Source organism: Phacochoerus africanus, chromosome 14 (assembly GCF_016906955.1).
Source record: "Phacochoerus africanus isolate WHEZ1 chromosome 14, ROS_Pafr_v1, whole genome shotgun sequence".
NCBI lineage: Eukaryota > Metazoa > Chordata > Mammalia > Artiodactyla > Suidae > Phacochoerus > Phacochoerus africanus.
The window spans coordinates 36190542-36214130 of NC_062557.1; the positions used below are offsets into that span (position 1 = coordinate 36190542).

Sequence of the window (23589 nt, forward strand, 5' to 3'; positions counted from 1 at the left end):
CAAATCCTTAACTTTGCTGCACAAGAGAACTTCTTTTTAAATTTTTAAAATTTATTATTGTATTAAAGTATAGTTGATTTACAGTGTTGTGCCAGTCTCCTTTCTTTCTTTCCCAACCTGATTGAAAATTAAGGTAGAAAAGAATAAATCAAAGCCATTCAGAGGTGAGAATGTTCACTTCATCCAGGACTTAGAGTATAGGAACTATATAACACATTTCATCAAACAAATATAAGACACCAGTAATTGTAAAACATTATTTCATGTACCACTAAGGAAAAAAATGCTGTACATACATATATACATATATGTATACATACATATATACATATAGTCTTTTTTGGTGTGTGTGTGTTTCAGGGCTGCACCCATGGCACATGGAGGTTCCCAGGCTGGGGTCGAATTGAAGCTGTAGCCACCGGCCTACGCTAGAGCCACAGCAACGCGGGATCTGAGCTGCGTCTGCGACCTACACCACAGCTCACGGAAACGCCGGATCCTTAAGGCCCACTAAGCGAGGCCAGGGGTCGAACCCACGTCCTCATGGTTCCTAGTCGGATGCGTTAACTACTGAGCCACAACGAGAACTCCTTGATGACTTTTTAAATACTTCTACAAACCCAGGATTCCAGAACTTTGGTGCTGGAAGGGCACAGGCAGAGACGGAAAAGAAATGTATGCAGTCTGATTCCTTTCGTGTTCTGATCAATGAACAGTGGGGACAATTTTAACATTCCGTTTCCATACTAATGTACGTATTCATTTGAACGCCACGGTAGTCCTGTGACGATGAAATTGCACCTCGTAGGGACTTAATGATTTACCTTAAAAAGAGTCAGCTGGTAGGGTCTGGAAAGGAGACTGAAGACAGCTAGCAACCTGCTAAATCTTCTCGAGTGAACTTGGCAGAGCAAACCAAGGGGGAGGAAGGGGTGGGGCCGCGCACGCGCGCCGTTGCCTCTGCGCGACGTCTGCGGGTTTCCTTTCACAGCCAGCCACTCTTCCTCTCAGTCCAGTACGGTGGCCGACCGGAGCCAGACGCTGGGGATGAATGAAGGTGCTGTGTGCAGGTTGAAACTGTCTCCTCTGCTTTCCTCTCCCTTCAGTCCGGGCTCTGCCTTTGTGCAGGGTCCGCATCCAGCCCCCATCGCACCGCCGGCCCGATGGGTTCTGGCGTCTGGGTTTTTGGTGTCCAGGCCGACTCAGGGCACAGCTAGGGTTGGGGAATCGGGATTATCGCCTAGGCCCAACTTCGGACCGCGCTCTCGATTTCTACCACGTCCCGCCTCTAGAGCGTGGAATCCGGGTGGGGTCCCGGGAGGTTGGAGGGTAGATCTTAAGGTATGAAGCTTCCGCTTCTCAGGCTCTTAGAGCGTTCCGAGGTCCGTGTCCGCCACCGGCCCGACTTTTCTCAGCCAGAGGAACTGGTTGGTTCTCTTTACGCCCAGGGCGAGACCTATGAGCACACAGGTCTTGACGCCTCTGCTCTATCAGCCCGCCCCTCTGTTTAAAAGGCCAGCTCCTCTTGCTTAAATTAAAAGCAAAACAGCATTTCTGCCCACGACTCTTTTTATTTACGATTCTGCAGTTTTGTGGGTCTCGGAGGGGATGGCTTTGGCTACCTACTACTTGCTGTTTTGTTTCTGATTACTCTTGAGACAGAAAAGTGCCCAAGTGGGACTCAGCTTTCTCCCACAGCTAATTGCACCTCCACAGCTGTTTTGTTTTTGTTTTTGTTTTTTTTAAACTTAGGAACACAGGAGGTATGGCATTCTGTTTTTGTCTCCAGAGCGTTGAATCTGGCATTGCTTCTGGCTAGTGAGGCTATTTACTAGTGGTTCCACCGACTCGTGGAGGGTGGGAAAGAGAAGTCTTAACAGTGCTTTACGGATGTTGGGTAGGCATGTGAAACGAAAGAGGAGCGTTCTTTACTATGCTGATCTTTTACTCTACGTTGTGGCACTCATGACTAGTATAGTGGAGAAAATATTGGACTGGGTTTTAGTAGATGAGGGTTCAGCGTTAGATTTTGCCACTGACTAGTAATACTACTCAGAGCCAGTTACTTAGTCCCTCGGGGTTTCATATTCCTTCTTTGCAAAATGGGAGTATTACAACAGAAGATCCCCAAGGCTGGAAGAGACGTTAATATACTCTGTTTTCTTTCTCATTTTCCAGATGGCAATAGAAACATAGGGAGCCTTTAATTGTGCCAGGAATATTGCCAGCGACTAGTCCTATTAACAAGAGACCACATTTTTCAGAGTTGTTAAAAAGAGAGGCATTCATGCATGTGGAGTTATACCCCTACTTTCTCTTTCTTTTCTTTTTCTTCATCTTCTCTTTTTTTTACCACTAGGATCAACTGTGATAATGACCGAGTGTACAAGCCTTCAGTTTGTCAGTCCTTTTGCTTTCGAAGCAATGCAGAAGGTGGATGTTGTTCGTTTGGCATCTTTAAGCGATCCAGAATTAAGACTTCTCCTGCCCTGCTTGGTGCGGATGGCACTTTGTGCTCCTGCTGACCAGAGCCAAAGCTGGGCTCAGGATAAAAAACTCATCCTTCGTCTTCTTTCTGGAGTAGAAGCTGTCAATTCCATTGTTGCATTGTGTCTGTGGACTTTCATGCTTTAGAACAGGACGCCAGCAAAGAACAGCAGCTTAGGTAATGTAATATTATCTAATCTGTGGCTTGGTATTTACTTGGATTTGCTAAAACAGAAAGAATCCAGTATTTTTATTTGTAATTAAAATTCTATGATCTTTTGAATTCCATCTTATAAAATGTTGTGCCGAGAACTTTTGTGTGCACTTTGTATTCAGGGTAAGCTCTTAGGCCAGTTACTTTCACTGGGAAGAGGGTGGGTTAAGTTCCTCTGGAGTAGAACGATTTCCTGAAATCTCTTGGGAGGCTTTTTTAAGCTTACATTGATTCCCCCAAATTCTGGGCATATATTTTGTCCTTCTTTGCCTGTTGTGAAGCCAGTAGTGAGCCACTGTAGTTAATGAAAGTGGATATTAACTGTCAGTTGTGATGGAGTCTTTACATAGGTTGTAAATTCCTGAAATAGATGAACAACCTGAATAGGATTTTAGAAGTAATCCATTTATGAAGTATATGAAAAGAATTCATGCATTATTTTGTAGATGATGGTGATTATTTTTTATGGCCATACTCGAGGAATATAGAAGTTCTTGGGCCAGGGATTGATAACAAGCTGCAGCTGCTTGAAACCAAGCTGCAACTTCAGCCTTCTCCATGGCTGCAGCAGTGCCAGATCTTGTAACCCACTGCACTGGGCCAAAGATCAAACCCATGCTCGGTGACCTGAGCTGCTGCAGTCAGATTCTTAACCCACTGTGCCACAGCGGGAACTCCTAGATTATTTTTATAAGAGGTAATTTTCACCCTGTCATTTCTGTGCCAGTGTTTTTATAAATGTTGTGCATGTTTGTACTTTATCAGGCATAAACTTGGAGGAGGCAGTGGAGAGAGCATCCTGGTATCACAGCTTCAGCATGGACTGACTTTAGAGTTTGAACACAGTGATTCGCCTCGTCGCTTGCGTCTTGTGCTTAGTGAATTGTTGGCAATTATGAACAAGGTACATTTATTTTAATCACAGCTCAAAATATACATGATTTGATCTCTACACTTAGAAGGTAGAAGAAACAGGCCAGAAGGCAGCCAGATTGCATCCTCTTGTACACATATTTCTGTTTTTTATGTAAGTGTTATCCTTTCAGAGGCTCGAAAAGATATTAAATGCCTGACTTTAAAGCCTGTGAGAAAGAAGAAGGTGTACATGTATGTGTAACTGGGTCACCATGTTGTACAGTAGAAAATTGACAGAACACTGTAAACCAGCTATAATGGAAAAAAAAATCATTATATATAAAAATAAAAATAAAAAAATAAATAAAGCCTGTCAGTTTCTAATTAGTATTTCCTCTCATAATGTGCCTGTTCTGCATACTTTTATCATGAGGATATTTTTCGGTATGGAGTCCATACAATGGCTTCTGGATAATTAGGAAAATATAGACGTCAAGACATACAAATAACCAAATTTGATAATATCTCTATAGGATATAATTTCACCCCTAAAAAGTGAAGTATGTGTGTGATTTCTGAAAAATATGTGTGATTCCTTTGGACAGTGAATGAATTACATACCTCATACATAATAGTGAGTGGGGAATATCAAAGCTGAATTGGATGTAGAATATTTGGTTAGCCTCTCACTAGATGGCTGAATCCATATACAGTATGCCAGTTCTACTAATGAAGGCTATTCAACTTCTCATCTTAGCACAATGATAGCTATTTATTAATTGATGTAGAATTGATTTATGGTGTTATATTAGTTTCAGGTTACATAGATTACTTTGGATGATGATAGTTAATTGAAACTCTGAATTTTAAGTTTGTTACCATACAAAGAACTAAACTGGATCTTCATATTAAGATATATAAGACTGGGCCTAGAGTTGGAAGCAAATGCTTTTTAATTTGAGAATTTCAAGGTCAGTTACTTTATAAAAAAGTTAGGTTTAATAAATTTGGACCAAAAAAAAAAACAAAACACCCTGATTCTCTTTCCAAAGAAAATGCTGGTAAGGGGAGATTTAGTTAGTTTTAGCTAGTTTTTAAGATATGTTACAAATCTTAAAATTTTTTCTATTACAGGCAGTTATACACTTTTACTCTTTCTCCTGTACGAGTCTTTAATTTTAACTAATATTTTCCAATATCTTTTTCTTAATACATTACTTAATGGCTCTGGTAAAATAAGTGATCTTCTTTTGGGAGTTTTCCATTTGTTAGTTCAGCACCCTTCAGCATATGGGAAATGTAGTGATGAAACGTCTGTAAGAAATTTTCAGAAAAGTTAGTATTTTTTTTTTGTAATTGAATGTTTATTTTTTAATAGTGATTTTTATTTTTTCCATTATAGCTGATTTACAGTGTTCTGTCGATTTTCTACTGCACAGCAAGGTGACCCGTCACACATACATGTATACATTCTTTTTTCTCACATTATCATGCTCCATCACAAGTGACTAGACATAGTTCCCAGTGCTATACAGCAGGATCCCATTTCTTATTCATTCCAAAGGCAATGATCTGCATCTATTAACCCCAAATTCCCAGTCCCTACTCCCTCCTTGGCAATCACAAGTCTGTTCTCCATGTCCATGATTTTCTTTTCTGTGGAAAGGTTCATTTGTGCCTTGTATTAGATTCCAGGTATGCGATATCATATGGTATTTGTCTTTCTCTTCTGACTGACTTCACTTAGTATGAGAATCTCTAGTTCCATCCATGTGCTGCAAATGGCATTATTTTGTTCTTTTTTATGGCTGAGTAGTATTCCATTGTGTATATATACCACATCCTCCTAATCCAACCATCTGCTGATGGACATTTACGTTGTTTCCATGTCTTGTCTTTGTGAATAGTGCTTGCAGTGAACATGCGGGTGCTTGTGTCTTTTCAAGGAAAGTTTTGTCTGGATAGATGCCCAAGAGTGGGATTGCTGAGTCATATGGTAGTTCTATGTGTAGTTTTCTAAGGTACCTCCATACTGTTCTCCATAGTGTTTGTACCAATTTACATTCCCACCAACAGTGCAGGAGGGTTCCCTTTTCTCCACACCCTCTCCAGCCTTTGCTGTTTGTGAACTTATTAATGATGGCTGTTCTGACTGGTGTGAGGTAGTACCTCATAGTAATTTTGATTTGCATTTCTCTGATAATCAATGATGTTGAGCGATTTTCCATGTGCTTGTTGGCCATCTGTCTATCTTCTTTGGAGAAATGTCTATTCAGGTCTTTTTGCCCGTTTTTCAGTTGGGTTGTTGGCTTTTTTGCTGTTGAGTTGTATAAGCTATTTGTATATTTTAGAGATTAAGCCCTTGTCAGTTGCATCATGTAACACTATTTTCTCCCATTCTGTAAAATGCCTTTTTTTTTTTTTTGATGGTTTCCTTTGCTGTGCAAAAGTTTGTCAGTTTGATTAGGTCTTATTGGTTTATTTTTGCTTTTATTTCTCTTGATTTGGGAAAGTGACCTGAGAAAACATTTTTAAGGTTGATGTCACAGAATGTTTTGCCTATGTTCTCTTCTAGGAGTTTGATGGTGTCTTGTCTTACATTTAAGTCTTTAAGCCATTTTGAGGTTATTTTGGTGCGTGGTGTGAGGGTGTGTTTCCAGTTTCATTGATTTACATGAGGCTGTCCAATTTTCCCAGCACCACTTGCTGAAAAGACTGTCTTTTTCTCATTTTATTTTCTTGCCTCCTTTGTTGAAGATTAATTGACTGTAGGTGTCTGGATAGAAAAGTTAGTGCTTTTGTTGACCTAAATTTTTATCCTTTGTTTTTCCCACAGTTCATTTAGAACATGAATGTATAGTTGTTATACTGCTTTCAGTTTATAGTTTTTTACTTTTTTTTGAACTACAGCTTATGTAGGTAGCATTCCTAATTCATTTCTTTGGCTTGGCTTGTCTTTAATTTCAGATTCCCCAAATATTCATATAGAAATAAATTATCAAGAGCCATGCTGCGTGTGTGTAATAGTAATTAATGGAACTGACTAATTGTAGTTAAATTAATAATCAATCCCATACTGCATATTCTGTTACAGTATATTAATGATATATTAAGAGATGTGATCTGTAAACTCAGCAAATAATTACAAAAATAGTAAGGGTTCTGATTCATCACTTGAACTTAATAGAGTTCATCATGTCTTTTTTTTTCCTTTTTTTTGGGCTGTGCCTGCGGCATGCGCAAGTTCCTGGGCCAGGGGTTGAACCTGTGTCACAGTAGTAACCTGTTTGGTTTTCTTTTTTTTTTTTAAATAAGGTATCTGAATCCAGTGGTGAATTTTTTTTCAAGTCATCTGAACTATTTGAGAGTCCAGTCTATTTGGAGGAAGCTGCGGATGTACTTTGTATTTTACAAGCAGGTACTGTCATTACTGCTAAAATACATTTCAGATACAGTTCTTGTTAAATGATCCCGCGTAACTTCTTAACCTGGAATGTTGTGTTATTTTAAAGATCCTCTAATTAAGAATGTACCTTAGGAGTTCCCGTCGTGGCGCAGTGGTTAACGAATCCGACTAGGAACCATGAGGTTGCGGGTTTGGTCCCTGCCCTTGCTCAGTGGGTTGACGATCCGGCGTTGCCGTGAGCTGTGGTGTAGGTTGCAGATGCAGCTCGGATCCCGTGTTGCTGTGGCTCTGGCGTAGGCCGGTGGCTACAGCTCCGATTCAACCCCTAGCCTGGGAACCTCCATATGCCGCAGGAGCGGCCCAAGAAATAGCAAAAAAAAAAAAAGACAAAAAAAAAGAATGTACCTTAAAAATTTAGGGCAAAAATGACTAATAGTAGGACAATAAGTAAATTCTATTATTTCCATGATACTATGCAGCCATTAAAATAGTGTGTTTGAAGAAATTTAATCATTTTGGAAAATGTTTACAGTAAGTTAAACGAGAAAAGCAAGGGGCGAAATAGTAACTAGAATATAAGCCCAGTTTTGTTTAAATTAATACCCATGGGGGATTGAAACAGTTGAAATCATTAACTTTGAGTGATGAGATTAGAGTTGGTTTCATTTTCATTCTTCATACTTTCTGTATTTTCCAGACTTTTTTTATAGTAGGTGTGCATGATCAGAATTAGAAGATAGAGGACATAAAAATGCAGAGAAAATTTTCATCAAAGTAACTCTTTTGACCAACACTGTCAACCACAGCAATGACAGTGTTGTGTGGTCCAGTACAGTGCCACTAGCCACAGGTGGTTATGGATGACTTGAAACGTGGCTGGTGTGATTGGGGAATTGAGCTGTTTTTATTTTATTTATTATTTATTTTTATTTTTTGCTTTTCAGGGCCACACTTTTGGCATAAGGAAGTTCGAAGGCTAAGGATCAAATCACAGCTGTAGCTGCCAGCCTACACTACAGCCATAGCAACGCCAGACCTGAGCTGCTTCTGCAACCTACCCCACAGCTCATGGCAACACCAGATCCTTAACCCACTGAGTGAGGCCAGGGATCCGAACATGAGTGCCCATGGATACTACTTGGTTTGTTACTGCTGAGCCAGGATGGGAACTCCTGAATTGTTTTTAATTGAATTTTTTTTTTCTTTTTTGTCTTTCATAGGGCCGCACCTGCAGCATATGGAGGTTCCCAGGCCAGGGGTCCAATCGGAGCTGTAGTCACCAGCCCATGCCAGAGCCATAGCAACTCAGGATCTGAGCCATGTCTGCGACCCACACCACAGCTCACGGCAATGCCTGATCCTCAACCCACTGAGCGAGGGCAGGGATTGAACCCACAACTTCATGGTTCCTAGTTGAATTTGTTAACCACTGAGCCAGGACGGGAACTCCTAAATTAATTAAATTAAATTAATTAATTAATTAATTAATTAATTAATTGTCTTTTTTTTGCTATTTCTTTGGGCCGCTCCCTCGGCATACGGAGGTTCCCAGGCTAGGGGTCGAGTCGGAGCTGTAGCCACAGGCCTATGCCAGAGCCACAGCAATGCGGGATCCGAGCCGTGTCTGCAACCTACACCACAGCTCACGGCAACACCGGATCGTTAACCCACTGAGCAAGGGCAAGGACCGAACCTGCAACCTCATGGTTCCTAGTCGGATTCGTTAACCACTGCGCCACGACGGGAACTCCTAATTTAATTTTAATAGTCATATGTGGCTGGTGGCTGTCCTGTTGGACAGTTCAGCTCTACAGTATGAAAAGAAAGTACCTTAATTTAACTGCTTTTAAATGACATTGGTGAAATGTCAGAAGATGTTTAATGTATAATACAGTGAAATAGCACTCTTTAGTAGTAACACTGATTTTTGTTTTCTTACAGAACTCCCTTCCCTGCTTCCTATAGTTGATGTAGCTGAAGCCTTGCTGCATGTTAGAAATGGTGCCTGGTTCTTGTGTCTATTGGTGGCCAATGTTCCTGATAGTTTTAATGAAGGTAAATGTCATTTTATTTAATTTAATTTATTTATATATTTTGCTTTTTTTTTTTTTATGGCTGCACCTGTGGCATATGGAGGTTTCCAGGCTAGGGGTTGAATCGGAGCTATAACTCCTGGTCTACGCCACACCACAACAGTGTGGGACCCGAGCCGCGTCTGCAGCCTACACCAGAGCTCACGGCAATGCCGGATCCTTAATCCACTGAGTGAGGCCAGGGATCGAACCTGCGTCCTCATGGATGCTAGTCAGGTTCATTTCCGATGAGCCATGACGGAAACTCTGGAAAATGTCATTCGAAAATGAGATATCGAAGAGATTTGCTTGGGCATGAGCAGGACCTGTGTTTTGAGCTAAGAAGAAACATTTATAGGATTTGAATGGAGATTTTATTTTTTGAAAATTTATTAGCACGGATTCACTGTAGAAATACTGAGTTTAGAGAAGTCAAAATTATTCACAGTTACGGTTTTGAGTATGAGGAGTATGCAGTGTTTTTTTTCCTTTCTTTTTTTGCTGTTAGTCACCAGTGTATAACAGGGAATTAAAAAAAATGCTGAAGAAATAGAAGATGCAATCCCTGTGCTTAGTGAACAAACAGATGAGGACAGATATCTGTGAAATAGCCAGAGCCATAGGAAAAGATGTAATCAAAAATACCAGCAATCAGACCTTTATTTTTTCAGTCTTTTTTTTTTTAAGGGCAGCACCCATGGCATATGGAGGTTCCCAGGCTAGGATTTGAATCGGAGCTGTAGCTGCCAGACTACGCCACAGCAACACCAGATCTGAGCTGTGTCTGCAACCTACACCACAGCTCAGGGCAATGCCAGATCCTTAAACCATTGAGTGAGGCCAGGGATCGAATCTGTAACCTCATGGTGGATTCGTTTCCGCCGTATCATGACGGGAACTCCTATTTTTCAGTCTTATTGCTGCCATTTTGCAGGACAGTATATGGTAGAAATGAAATCAACTGAAATTTCACCTCTCTTTTCTTTTCTTTTCTTTTCTTTCTTTCTTTTTTCTTTTTAGGGCCACACCCGTGGCATATGGAAATTCCCAGGCTAGGGGTCTAATTGGAGTTTCAGCTGCCAGCCTGCACCACAGCCATAAGCACAGCTATGTGGCATCTGATCCATGTCTATGACCTACATCACAGCTCAGGGCAATGCCAGATTCTTAATCCATTAGGCCAGGGATTGAACCTGCATCCTCATGGATACTAGGCAGGTTCATAACCCGCTGAGCCACAGCCAGAACTCTTTCACCTCTATTTCAAACTGCTGATGATTGAAGATTGTTGTTTGGTTCTGAGTGATATAAATTACATTTTTTTAAGAAAGGTAATTTGGAAAGTCAGAGCTGAGGGAAAAAAAAAGTGCTGGGTCTGGGCGGGGGGGGGGGGTGTCATAATTTCTGGCTTTGTCATTGTTTGTTCTCTATCAATATGGTGGTAGTAAGAATCTTTCCGGGGTAACAGAAATGTTCTAATGTCTTATGGAGATGGTTGCACAATTCTCTACATTTACTAGAAAACATTAAATTGTACACTTAGAAACAAGTGAGTTTATGATATGTAATTACACCTCAATAAAAGCTGTTAAAATGTAAAAAAAAAATGCTTTTTTTTGCATCTGTAAAATGAAAGTATTGATAATATTTTCCTTTTTTCTGGGAGACTTACTGAACATGATGATATATAAAGGTGCTTTATGTACTGTATCCTCGCTGATTTTCTGTCTAGTTACTGAGAGAGGCATGTCAGTGTCTCCAAACCCAATTGTGGAGTTGTCTCTTTCTCTTTCAGGCTGTCAGTTTTTTCGTCATTCATTTTGAATTTTTTTTTAAGTTAAAATATAGTTGATTTACAATGTTGTGCCAATTTCTGCTATACATCTTTGTGTATTTTGAAGCTCTTACTGAGTCCATGTACATTTAAGATTGTTATATCTTTTTGATAAATTGAGCCTTTTTCTTTTTCATTATGAAATATCCTTTATTCGTGGTAATATTCCTCCTTTTGAAGTCTGCTTTACTGATATTAGTACAGCCATATCAGCTTTCTTACAGTTAGTGTTTGCATGGTATGTATGCATTTTGAAATTTAAAAATTTTTCATGTTTTTATATTTAAGGTGGATATCTTGTGGACAAATACAGTTGAGCCTTTTTTCTTTTTTTAAATTTAGTGGCAGTCTGTCTTTTTAATTCCTCAATGAATTTTATCACATTTATAGTTGTACAGCAGTCATCACAACCAAATTTTATAGCATTTCCATCCCAAACCCTCAGTGCATCCCCCCACCCCCCAACTTGACTCATTTGGAAACCATAAGTTTTTTCAAAGTCTGTGAGTCAGTATCTGTTCTGCAAAGAAGTTCATTGTGTCCTGTTTTTAGATTCCACATGTGAAGTGATAGCGTTTGATATTGATGACTCATTGTCTGACTGACTTCACTTAGCAGGATTATTTCTAGGTCCATCCATGGTATTGCACATGTCATTATTTCTTTCATTCTGTTTCTCTTTCTGAGACTCTGATTACAAGTATGTTTGACTATTTGATGTTCCACAGGTCATACTGTTCATTTTTTCTTGACCATTTGTAAGTATTTTAATCTAAGAAAAACCTATTTAGTTTCAAATTTATCTGATTCATCTCCAGCACTATCTAGTCCTCTTTTTATAGCATTTTTTAATTACTCAGTTACACTTATAGTTGCACATTGATCATCACAACCAAATTTTACAGCATTTCCATCCCATACCCCCAGCGCCTCCTCCCACCTGCACTGTTCGTGTTTTGAGTCTTTCTACTCTTTGCTTTATTTTGTATTTTTTTGTGTTTTCGTGCTTTGCTTCACTTCGACCAGTTTCTATTGTCATGCTTTCAATTTTCCTGATCTGTTTTCTTCTCTCTCTTTTTTTTTTTTTTAAATATATCATCTTTTTAGGGCTGTACCCACAGTACATGGAGGTTCCCAGGCCAGGGGTCACTTTGGAGCTGTTGCCTCTGGCCTGCGCCACAGCCACAGCAATGCCAGACCTGAGCTGTGTCTGAGACCCACACCACAGCTCACAGCAATGGCGGATCCTTAACCCACTGAGCGAGGCCAGGGATTGAACCTGTGTCCTTGGATACTAGTCAGATTCGTTTCTGCTGAGTCATGATGAGACTTCCCTGATTCTTTTCTTCTGTAGTTTCTAATATGTGTAAATGATGATTCTCAAGGCTGAAAAAATTATTTCTTGACATCTTACAAAGCTTAAAGTAATAGAGGCTCTTAATGTTTAGTTTGTAGGGGCCTGATCAAAAATGGAGAACGACAAGATGAAGAAAGTCTTGGAGGAAGGCGAAGGACCGATGCCTTACGCTTCTTATGTAAAATGAATCCTTCTCAGGCCCTCAAGGTCCGAGGCATGTGGTAAGAGATCTTATTATTTTTTTGAGGCAAAAGTCTTTATATTGGGACCAGGAACTTTTCTTGAGATGGTTTTAAAATTTGTAGACATTTGGAATTGTAGTTATATGACTGAATATATTACCTTCCTTTCTGGGTTTTTCTGTTTTGTGAAAATGTCTTCCCCTAAGCTCTTTTTTTGGCTGCACCTGCTGCATGAAGAAGTCCCTGGACCAGGGATCCTGTCCACGCTCCAGCTGCAACCCTTGCCACAGCTGTGGCAAGACTGGATCCTTAACCCACTGCCGCTGGTCCAGGGATTGAACCTGTGCCATTGCAGAGGCAATGCCGGATCCCTAACTTGCTGTTCCACATCAGGAACTCCCTGTCTCCCCCTAAACTTTAGATGCTTTAGATTCTAAAGCATCCTGGCCCTTTTTCATACGATACTGAATTCAGTTTTTTTTCCTTTGCTGTGTTAGGTGGAAGAATGTCACTTACCAGGTCTTGGAGTGGCTTTGACATTGGATCATACTAAAAATGAAGCTAGTGAAGATGGAGTGAGTGACTTGGTTTGTTTTGTTAGTGGTTTGCTTCTTGGAACAAATGCGAAAGTCCGGACTTGGTTTGGAACTTTTATCCGAAATGGACAGCAGGTAAGGGAGAAATATTTGTATAGGCCAAGGATCAGCATATGTTGGTAGTTGTTAAAAGAAGAAACACTTCTAGAATGATGTCATTAGGCTCATGGTTCTCAAACTTCTTGGTCTCAAGACCTCCTACCATTAAAAAAAAAAAATCATCAAGGACACCAAAGAGCTTTTTGTTTGTAGCCTTTTATCTGTTGATATTACCATATTAGAAATGAAAACTGAAATGTTTGAAATATTTAATTCATTTAATAATAGTCATGTTAAATGTGACTATAATGTTTTTTGATGAAAAATAACCATATTTTCCAAAACAAAAACAATTTACTGAGAAGAGTGGTATCATTGTCCATTTTTGCAAATCTCTTTAATTTGCAAATCTCTTTAATCTGGCTTGATAGAAGCCTTTGGAAAAACTACACTCTACTAGTGAGAAAATGAGTTAAAAAGGTCTCTAATGTCTTAGTATAATTAAGGAAATATTTTTGACCTTCTGGACCCCCTGAAAGTATTGATAATCTCCAAGTTTCTGGGTCAGACTCGCTTGAGAACTGCTACACTAGGTTGTCAATGTAAGTTGTTATAGTAGTCTATAATTAAATATGTATTTGTATATATATATTATTGTGGTAAAATATACATAACATAAAATTTACCATTTGAAGCATTTGAAGTGTACAGTTCAGTGGCATTAAGTACATTTATGGTGTTGTGCAGCCATCACTACTATGCACTCTCAGAGCTTTGTCATCATCCCAGACAGAAACTCTGTACCCATTAAACAATAATTTCCCATTCCTCCTTCTTCCCAGCTCCTGGTAATCTCTCTTCTATTTCCTCTATCTATGAATTTGCCCATTCTAGGTTTCTCATATGGGTGGAATCATGCGATATTTTTCTTTTGGAGTTTGGTTTATTTTACTTAGCACAGTGTTTTCAAGGTCCATGCATGTGTGGCACATATCAAAGTTCCCTTCCTTTCTAAGGCTGATATTTTATTGTATCCACTACATTTATCCATTCCTCTCTTGGTGGGTATATATTACATTTTGCAACAGTTTTCGACTTGCAAAATATTATACTTTTTCAAAAAACATCTCATCGTAATTCTGTGAATGGAGTCTTGTCCCTGCAAAGGAACTAATGCACAGTGGTTTGAACTTGTTGAGGTCAGTGTACTGCTTAGATCCTTCTTCAGTCTATTTTTTTATGCCACTAATTCACCCTACTTTGCTATATCCAAATTCTGCTTTACTTCTAGCCCGTATAAAAAGTAATTGCAAACTTTGAAAAGGAAGTTACCATTTGTTGTATACTTTCTATATGTCAGCCACTGTGCTCAGCATTTGACATGTTCTCCTGTTTATAATTGTCCTTTGTGTGCAATAAACTTTTCTTATTTGAATCTAATGTCATTATTGAAACGGCTTATCATAGTTTACTTTGAAACACTAAAAATAATAACTAACATTTGTCTAGTCCTTTACAGTATAGAACTACTTTCCTTTTTTTTTCCCTTTTTTTTTAGGGCTGCACCCACGGCATGTGGAAGTTCCCAGGCTAGGGGTCGAATCGGCGCTACAGCTGCCGGCCTGTGCCGCAGCCACAGGAATGCGGGCTCCAAGCTGTGTCTGCTCATGGCAATGCTGCATCCTTAACCCACTGAGCGAGGCAAGGGATCGAACCTGCAACCTTATGGTTACTAGTTAGATTTGTTTCTGCTGTGCCTAGAACTGCTTTCTATTTATTATCTTTGTTTGTTCAATTCAACTATTTTTATTGAGTGCTCGCTATATGTCAGGCACAGTACGTCAGACCTTGCTGAGTAAGAGATGACTGGATGTTATCCCTGTCTGAAGAGCTGTGGGGGGTGATAGACTTGTAAACTCCTAATTGCAGCAGTCCTGGGAATTAAATGTTTTAATAAAATATTCATTTCCTTGTCATTTAAGGAATTGGGGCTAATAGCAGAGATGTTGTATAAACCCAAGCTCTTGTGTCTCCAAAATGTAAGCACTGTGTACATATGACTCCACTAGTCATTATGTATTTGAAAACATCATTTATATGAGATTTAACATTTCAGATTGTCATTATTTAAGTGTATCCTGTACAGCTAGGCCAAATTAGGGTGAGTAGAGTATTTGTCAAGTGAACCAGTGAATTTAGAGTTTGCTTGATTGATTAAAATGAGATTCTGTAGTTATGACAGACTCCTCAAATGGGTCAGTTTCAAGTGTTTAACTGGAGAGCTCTGTCTGAGCTTCTTTTTGACTTCGTAAGTGTTCCATGCTCTCTCCCTTTTGTGGTCCTTATTTCTTGCAGAGAAAAGAGAGACCAGTAGTTCTGTCCTTTGGCAAATGAGGAGGCAGCTTCTTCTGGAGTTGATGGGCATTCTTCCCACAGTAAGAAGTACCCGCATTGTGGAAGAAGCTGATGTGGAGATGGAGCCCAATGTGTCTGTGTATTCGGGGCTGAAAGAAGAGCATGTTGTGAAAGCCAGTGCGCTCTTACGTCTGTACTGTGCTTTGATGGGGATCGCTGGACTAAAGTATTCAATAATTTGATATTTTACCTTTTTATCATTTTACTTTCTCGTTTCTAATCCCCAGAAAGTGAGCCATAGGCTTTTTATTCAGATGTAGGTTTTCTGTTTGGCTTACGTAGTGAGCTGGCCTGTATCAAGAACGAATTCCTGGAGTTCCCTTGTCGTGCAGTAGGTTAGGGATCCAGCATTGTCACTGCTGTGGCTCGGGTTGCTGATGTGGCCTGGGTTCGATCCCTGGCTCGGGAACTTCCTCATGCTGCAGGTGCAGCCAAAAAGAAAAAAAAAAAAGAATGAATTCCCAAGGCAAAACATTCCCAGTTGGGATGTATCCATCTATTTCGGTCTGATTATAAATCGAATTATGTAAGGATGGGAGGGGCCAGAGCAGTGTAAGAAATGTATGACTGCACCACAGCTTGACGTGACTACAGTGAATAATCTGTGAGTGATCCTTTAACCTAGTCTAGGCAGCTGGTTGAAGTAAGTGTATCCTATTTCTTTTACAGCTGAGATCATAAATTATTTACAGGTGATATGTGATTATTAAACACAAGATTTCTTAGTCACTGTATTACATCCTTTTGAGTGATATCCTCAACTGTTGTAAGTAGAGTCCTTGGTTTGCATGTTTCCAATACCATGGAAACACATTATTTACCACACTTTAGTTAAATAACACCGCTCCCTCGACAGCTCATGTATCAGTTACCGTGAAACATTAACCAAATTATTGTCTCAAGAGCAAACTTTGCCGAGAGCTTTTCAAGCCCCACATCGCTGTATAAACAAAAGACGCACATCATGATCAGTGACCAGTCACATCATTTCTTCTAAAATCTTTTGGTGACTGCTCACCATCCAACTATTACTATCAGTTCATGAGCAGACAACACAGTGGATAGTTGTATTGCCTCCTTGTCTCTCAATGAATAAACCCATGTGATAGTTGGCAAAACTACAATTAAAAGAGGGAATTGGCCAATAAAAATGAAAGTGTAGCAAAGAAACAAAAAATGGGTTAACGCTGGAGTGACGTATGAACCAAAACGTAAATAGAAGAAATAGCTGACTCTGAGAATGTTGGCACTGCTTCCACTTGAGAGACCCTAAATGGGTGGCCAGATGAATTTAGTGAAGGCAAACTTGAGGAGAGTCATTGTAACAGAAAGAATGAAGACCCAGGGGACCAGTGGTGGCAAAAATCTTCACTTTAAAGTAGCTCTCAGGTATTTCATGACTGAAATATCAGCACATATTTATAATATATAAGCATATATATATATATATATTTATTTATTTATTTATTTTTTGGTCTTTTTGCCTTTTCCAGGCTGCTCCTGCAGCATATGGAGGTTCCCAGGCTAGGGGTCTAATCAGAGCTGTAGCCACCGGCCTACACCAGAGCCACAGCAACGCGGGATCCGAGCCGCGTCTGCAACTTACACCACAGCTCACGGCAATGCAGATCCTTAACCCACTGAGCAAGGGCAGGGACCGAACCCGCAACCTCATGGTTCCAGGTCAGATTCGTTAACCACTGCGCCACGATGGGAACTCCCTGAGCATATGTTTATGATATAATACAAAGCATAAGATGTTGGTAGCTGATCCAGGCTTAGAGGGGAATTATGATAAGTCACCAAGGCTTAGAGAAGATGCTCATTCCATATTGTAAGTTATATGACGAGAAGGTGACAAGGGCCATTCAAACTACTCTTGATAAATCTTTTACAAAGAAAACACTGTAATTCCCACTGTTTCTAAATATTCAATTATACAATGCTATATATACACTAGTTTTACTATTTACTTTTTTTTTTGTTTGTTATTGTTGTTGTTGTTGTTGTTGCTATTTCTTGGGCCGCTCCCGCGGCATATGGAGGTTCCCAGGCTAGGGGTTGAATTGGAGCTGTAGCCACCGGCCTACACCACAGCCACAGCAACTCAGGATCCGAGCTGCGTCTGCAACCTACACCACAGCTCACGGCAACGCCGGATCCTTAACCCACTGAGCAAGGGCAGGGACCGAACCCGCAACCTCATGGTTCCTAGTCGGATTCATTAACCACTGCGCCACGACAGGAACTCCAGTTTTACTATTAAAAATATTTCCCTGTGCATTATAACCAACAGAGTTTTTAATGTCTTGACAAAAACTTAACATCTTACGGTATTACAGATTTTATAAATTTTATAAAGCTCAAGATCTGTCTAAAAGGTTAAACTGTTGAAAAGTCTCTTCTTCTTTTACTCAACTGAAAAAAGTAAAGCCTGGTAATGTGTTCCTTTTTTAGACCAACTGAGGAAGAAGCGGAGCAATTACTGCAGTTGATGACAAGCCGACCTCCTGCTACACCGGCTGGGGTTCGCTTTGTTTCACTTTCCTTTGTATGCTACTGGCCTTTTCTACACTTGTCAGGTATCTAACTATATAATTGTTCTATTTTCTAAAGGTCTGCTTTTGTGTATTTATTAAAACACAGCCTTAATAAGGAGCTCACTACAAAAATGGTGTAAGGGAGTTCCTGTTGTGGCTCAGCAGTAATGAACCCGACTAGTAACCGTGAGAACTCGGGTTTGATCTCTGGCCACACTCAGTGGGTTAAGAATCCGGCATTGCCATGAACTGTGGTGTAGATCACAGATGTGGCCTGCATCCTACGTGGCTGTGGTTGTGGTGTGGGCTGGCAGCTGCAGCTCCGATTAGACCCCTAGCCTGGGAACTTCCATGTGCCATGGGTGTGGCCCTAAAAAGAACAATGAACAAACCCCCAAAACAAAACAAAAAACCCCCAAAATGGTGGAGGTTTAAGTTCTGTAGTGGTTCATCAGGTTAAAGACCTGGCATGGCCACTGCTGTGGCTCGGTTTGCTGCTGTGGATGGATTTGATCCCTGGCCTGAGAACTTTTGCATGCTGTGGGTGTGGCCCCCCCAAAAATAGTGTTGGTATGGACATTGGCATTATCATTTCATAAAGGAGTATCAGTAGCATCTCCTGTATACCAGTTATTTTATTTCTCTTTATCAGTTCCATATCCACATTGTTTAAAGGAGTCAAATTAGCTTTTCAAGATTTGAGGCACCCAGTAGTCCTTACTCCTCTTCTCCCGGTTTCTCCTTCCTTGGAGGCAGCTTCTTTCAGTTCTTTCGCTGATTGGTTTGGTTGTAAATACTACGTCTTTATTAAATCTTTGTATTTGCCACATCCTGGCTTTCCGCTCAGCAGCGTTTGTTGAATTCCACTGTGCGAGTGAGGAATTTATTCCGTCTTTTCTGTCAGTCCTCAACACTTATCTTTCCTTTCTTCCCACTCTTCTGGTGCAGGGATGTTATTCGGCTTTCACCAGTACTTAGTTGTTTATATTACACTCTGGGGAGCTCAGCCAAGTTGTAGATGATTACTTTTCTTTGGCAAAACTTGCTTTGCCATTAATAGCTACCCCGTGTTTTTGTTCTTTGTTTTTCACTTACTTGTTTTATGTACTTATTTTAATGCAGTCTCAAACTCTCTGCTTATCTAAACTTCCTCTCAAGTTGTTCCGTCTCATTAGATATTCCATCAGTTTCAAATTTTTGAGGAAATCTCTCCTGGAGCATTTTGACCTGCTCGCACCTGAACTGGTTACCTCTGCACCTCGTACCCAGCTCTCTTCCTGGAATTACTTCCTCTTCACTCTTATTTTGGGGACTTGCTTCAGTTCTCCTTTGCTAGGGCTCCCGTGTCCTGTATCTTGTATCTGCATCCCTCATTTTGCTTTCTGAATACAGGTATGGAGGAGGTAAATTTTTTTTTTTTTTTTTTGCTTTTTAGGGCCACACTCATGGCATATGGAGCTTCCCAGGCTAGGGCTATATTGGAGCTATAGCTGCCGGCCACAGCAATGCCAGATCCAAGCCATGTCTGCAACCTGCACCACGGCTCAGGGCAACATCGGATCCTTAACCCATTGAGCAAGGCCAGGGATCGAACCCACAACCTCATGGTTCCTAGTTGGATTCGTTTCTGCTGTGCTGCTATGGGAATTCCTGGGGGAGGTAAATTATTTTGAGATTGGGTGTTTCTGGAAACGTCTTTATTCTGCTTTGGCACTTGGTTGATAGTTTTATAGAGTATGGAATTCTAAGCTGAGAAGTTCCTGTTGTGGCTCAGTGGTTAACGAATCTGACTAGGAACCATGAGGTTGCAGGTTTGATCCCTGGCCTTGTTCACTGGGTTAAGCATCCAGTGTTGTGAGCTGTGGTGTAGGTTGCGGACACAGCTCAGATCCCTCACTGCTGTGGCTGTGGCTGTGGCTGTGGCTGTGGAGTAGGCTGGCAGGTGTAGCTCTGATTCTACCCCTAGCCTGGGAACATATATGTGCTGTGAGTGCGGCCCTAAAAAAAAACAAACAAAACAAAGCAAAACAAAAAAACCCCCCAAAAAACAAAAAAATAGCTTTATTGAGACACAATTTATGTACCATAAAATCCATCCATTTAAAAGTGTATAATACATTTGTCTTTAGTATATTTACAAAGTTGTACAACTATTACCACAAGATTTTAGAACATTTTTGTCACTTCAGAAAGATACTGCTCATCTGTCTTTTCAGTTTTGTCTTCAACTTTGTCTTTGGATCCTATTTGATTTTTTATTTCTCAGAGCTCTTTTTTATTCTGATTGTTGTTGTTTTCCTTTAAATTTTTTTTGGCTGCCCCATGGCTTTATGCAATTCCTGTGGGCTGGGGATCAGATCTGAGCTGCAGTTGCAACCTAAGCTTAACCCACTGCTGGACTGGGGATTGAACCTGCATCCTAGCACTCCCAAGATGCCACCGATCCTGTTGTGCCAAAGCGGGAACTCCATGTTGTTTTTTTCTTTATTGTGTCTGTTGTTTCATGATGGCATAGTTTCTCTTATTATTAATCATAATAATTGAAGGGGTTTCATTTGTACTGTTTCTTTTCTCTTGGTTTCTTTTTATGTCCTTTGTTTAGTCTCTATTTTTCAAGCTAGAAGCTTTTTCCAGAGGTTTGGTAATTCTTGGTTGTCTGTTCACATTTAAGAGTAGGAAAGGAAAAGGCAGTTTAGAACTTCTGAATGAGTAGATAGGAAACTCTTGGGTTTTTAGAGTCTTAGAGAAGACTCTTGTCTTGTCTGAAGAATGACGGCCACAAGAAATCCATCAGCGAAGTTAAAAAGTGAGAATGAAAGGCTGGGCGATCTCATTGTGCAGTGTGATCATTCACTTAATTCTTCTACTTTCGGAATGATGCTCTCGGTATCCCTGGTTGTCCGTCAGTTCAGAGACACCCTCTTTTACCATCTCCAGGGAATAAATCTCCAGTCCCCTCTCCACTGGGGAATGGGTATTCAGGAGTTATGCAGCATGGGGAGAGGTGATTCGGAGGTCTTCTGCTTATATAGATGGTTTGTATTTAGTCTCTGTCTCCCTTCTCACTCCCAGAACTGCCTGGAGCTCAGTTGCTGAGTCCTTTGCGGATTCTGTAGTTAAGTGGTAGATTGCCTTTCCCTTCTGCCAGTTTAGTAATCTGCTTTCTCCAGTCTGCAGTCAGTTCCCACTCGTCCATCTAGGCTCTAGCTTCCAGCGTCCTGTGTTGTTGTCCCTCATCATCATCCTGTGCATTTATGCCTTTTAAGAAAATGTAGTTTGAATGGTGTGTTTCAGGAGGGTGGGAAATTAAGTACATGAAGTGCAGTGTTTTCTCAATTCTTTACCTGGAGTAAATTTTTTTTTTTTTTTGTCTTTTTGCCATTTCTTGGGCCGCTCCTGTGGCATATGGAGGTTCCCAGGCTAGGGGTCGAATCGGAGCTGTAGCCACAGGCCTATGCCAGAGCCACAGCAACACAGGATCTGAGCCGCGTCTGCAGCCTACACCACAGCTCACGGCAACGCCAGATCCTTAACCCACTGAGCAAGGGCAGGGATGGAACCCGCAACCTCATGGTTCCTAGTCGGATTCGTTAACCACTGTGCCACGACGTTAACTCCTACCTGGAGTAATTTTAAGCATTATCTCTAGTCCTCATTACTTCTGTAAAGTGGGTGTTTTTAATCTATATTTTAAACGTAGGAGCGAAAAGTTCAGAAAGATGATGAATGACCTTTTAAATCTTCTTTGCTTTGGGTAGCAGGCTTCATAGTTACTTTTTTTCTTTTTTGCTTTTTAGGGCCGCACCTGAAGCACATGGAAGTTCCCAGGTTAGGGGTCAAATTGGAGCTGCAGCTGCTGGCCTACACCACAGCCACAGCAATGCCAGATCTGAGCTTAGTCTGCAACAACCTACACCAAAGCTTATGGAAACTCCAGATCCTGGACCCACTGAGTAAGGCCAGGGATTGAACCCTCATCCTCAGGGATACTAGTCAGATTCGATTATGCGGCATCACAGTGGGAACTCCTCGTGGTTGCTTTTTGTTTTATCTGTTTACACTTGAATGAGGTAGAGGGAGATCAATGAAAATTATTTTTACAAATAAAAATTGCCTTGTACCTTTTAATCTAAATTGAGGAATTCCCTTTAAGCAAGTCGTTGTTGGTACATTTTTATAACCATTTTTCATATCTCATACACCCCTGGCTATCTCTTTTTCTTTCTCTTCTTTGAATAGTGATCAATTATTTCTCTATAATTTGCTCAAACGTTTCTATAAACTAAATTTTATTTTCCGGATAAAAGATAGTCTGACTTGTTACTGTCCTCATACTCAGTTCGTGACTTTTTGGCTGCACTTGTGGCATGTATAAGTTCCTGGGCTAGGGATCAAACCTGCACCACAGCAGTGACCCAAGCCACAGGAATGACAGCGCTGGATCCTCAACCCTCTGAGCCACACAGGAATTCCAGTTTGTGACATTTTAATGGTTAAATTTTAACACTAGATTTTTTTTCAATATGAAATAAGTATAAGCTGTTAATATATTTCATTCTAACATTTTAATGCAAAGGACCTTTGTTTTTCCAAGGAACATGAAGAAGTTTACTCTCGCTAATCTGCAAATGCAGTAACTGAGACTTTGAGAGGGTTTGACTGTTCCTGTTCATGGAGAAAAGTAAATAGTCTCATTCTTCTCTAGAACTGCTTCATATCTTGGTGACAATTAATGGCCAATTCTACAAGCAGTTAATCTGAGGAAAAATAATTTGTACCAAGAGTAATTCCAGAATGCTTTGCACCCACAGCATATGGAAGTTCCCAGCTAGGGGTCGAGTCTGAGCTGCAGCTGTGGCCTACACCACAGCCACAGCAACGCGGGATCCAAGCCATGTCTGTGACCTATGCCGCAGCTCTCGGCATTGCCGGATCCTTAACCCACTGAGCGAGGCCAGGGATTGAACCGGCATCCTCATGGATACTAGTCAGGTTCGTTACCCCTGAGCCATTGTGGGAACTTTGGCTTTTTTTGTTCTTAATGTTAGTGTTAGTATATCTGATTTAAACCAGTGACTTCTGGTATGTTTTGTACAGTACACCTGAACAAGAGCAGCTAATGGTGGTGTGGCTGAGTTGGATGATAAAAGAAGAAGCTTATTTTGAGAGGTAAGATGGTGTCATTTGTGTCAGTTAGCTGAGTAAGTTTTTCTTATCCCTTCTTTGGAAATTCATATTTTCTTTCTGTTCCAACAGTACTTCAGGGGTCTCTGCTTCTTTTGGGGAGATGTTATTATTGGTTGCTATGTACTTTCATAGCAACCAACTTAGTGCTATCATCGACTTGGTCTGTTCCACTTTGGGGATGAAGGTAATTTTTTTTTTTTAATCTTCTTTCTAAAGAAGGTGGTTCTAAGCTGATTCTAAGTGAATATTTTTTTACAGGGTTAAGTAAATAGATTGTTTTCATTTTGAAGTAATTGTATAATTGAGAGTTTATCAGGAGATTTTAGAAAAAAAAATTTTATGAAAACATTTATTTATAAGAATAATAGATGTTCTATGTAGAAAGCTTGGAAAACATATAAAGAA

General features: G+C 40.3%; 1 protein-coding gene across 1 annotated transcript in view; it reads left to right on the forward strand.

Moving 5' to 3' along the window:
• The first annotated feature begins 952 nt into the window (after window positions 1-952).
• INTS2 (integrator complex subunit 2) overlaps window positions 953-23589 on the forward strand; it is a 63697-nt gene continuing 41060 nt past the window's right edge. Inside the window, 13 exon segments of the mRNA XM_047758044.1 lie at window positions 953-1070; window positions 2360-2608; window positions 2611-2665; window positions 3467-3605; window positions 6872-6974; window positions 8904-9017; window positions 12317-12446; window positions 12904-13078; window positions 15400-15623; window positions 17915-18003; window positions 18006-18039; window positions 23095-23166; window positions 23254-23368. Coding sequence (XP_047614000.1) covers window positions 1052-1070; window positions 2360-2608; window positions 2611-2665; window positions 3467-3605; window positions 6872-6974; window positions 8904-9017; window positions 12317-12446; window positions 12904-13078; window positions 15400-15623; window positions 17915-18003; window positions 18006-18039; window positions 23095-23166; window positions 23254-23368 — 1518 coding nt within the window. The 5' untranslated portion in view covers window positions 953-1051.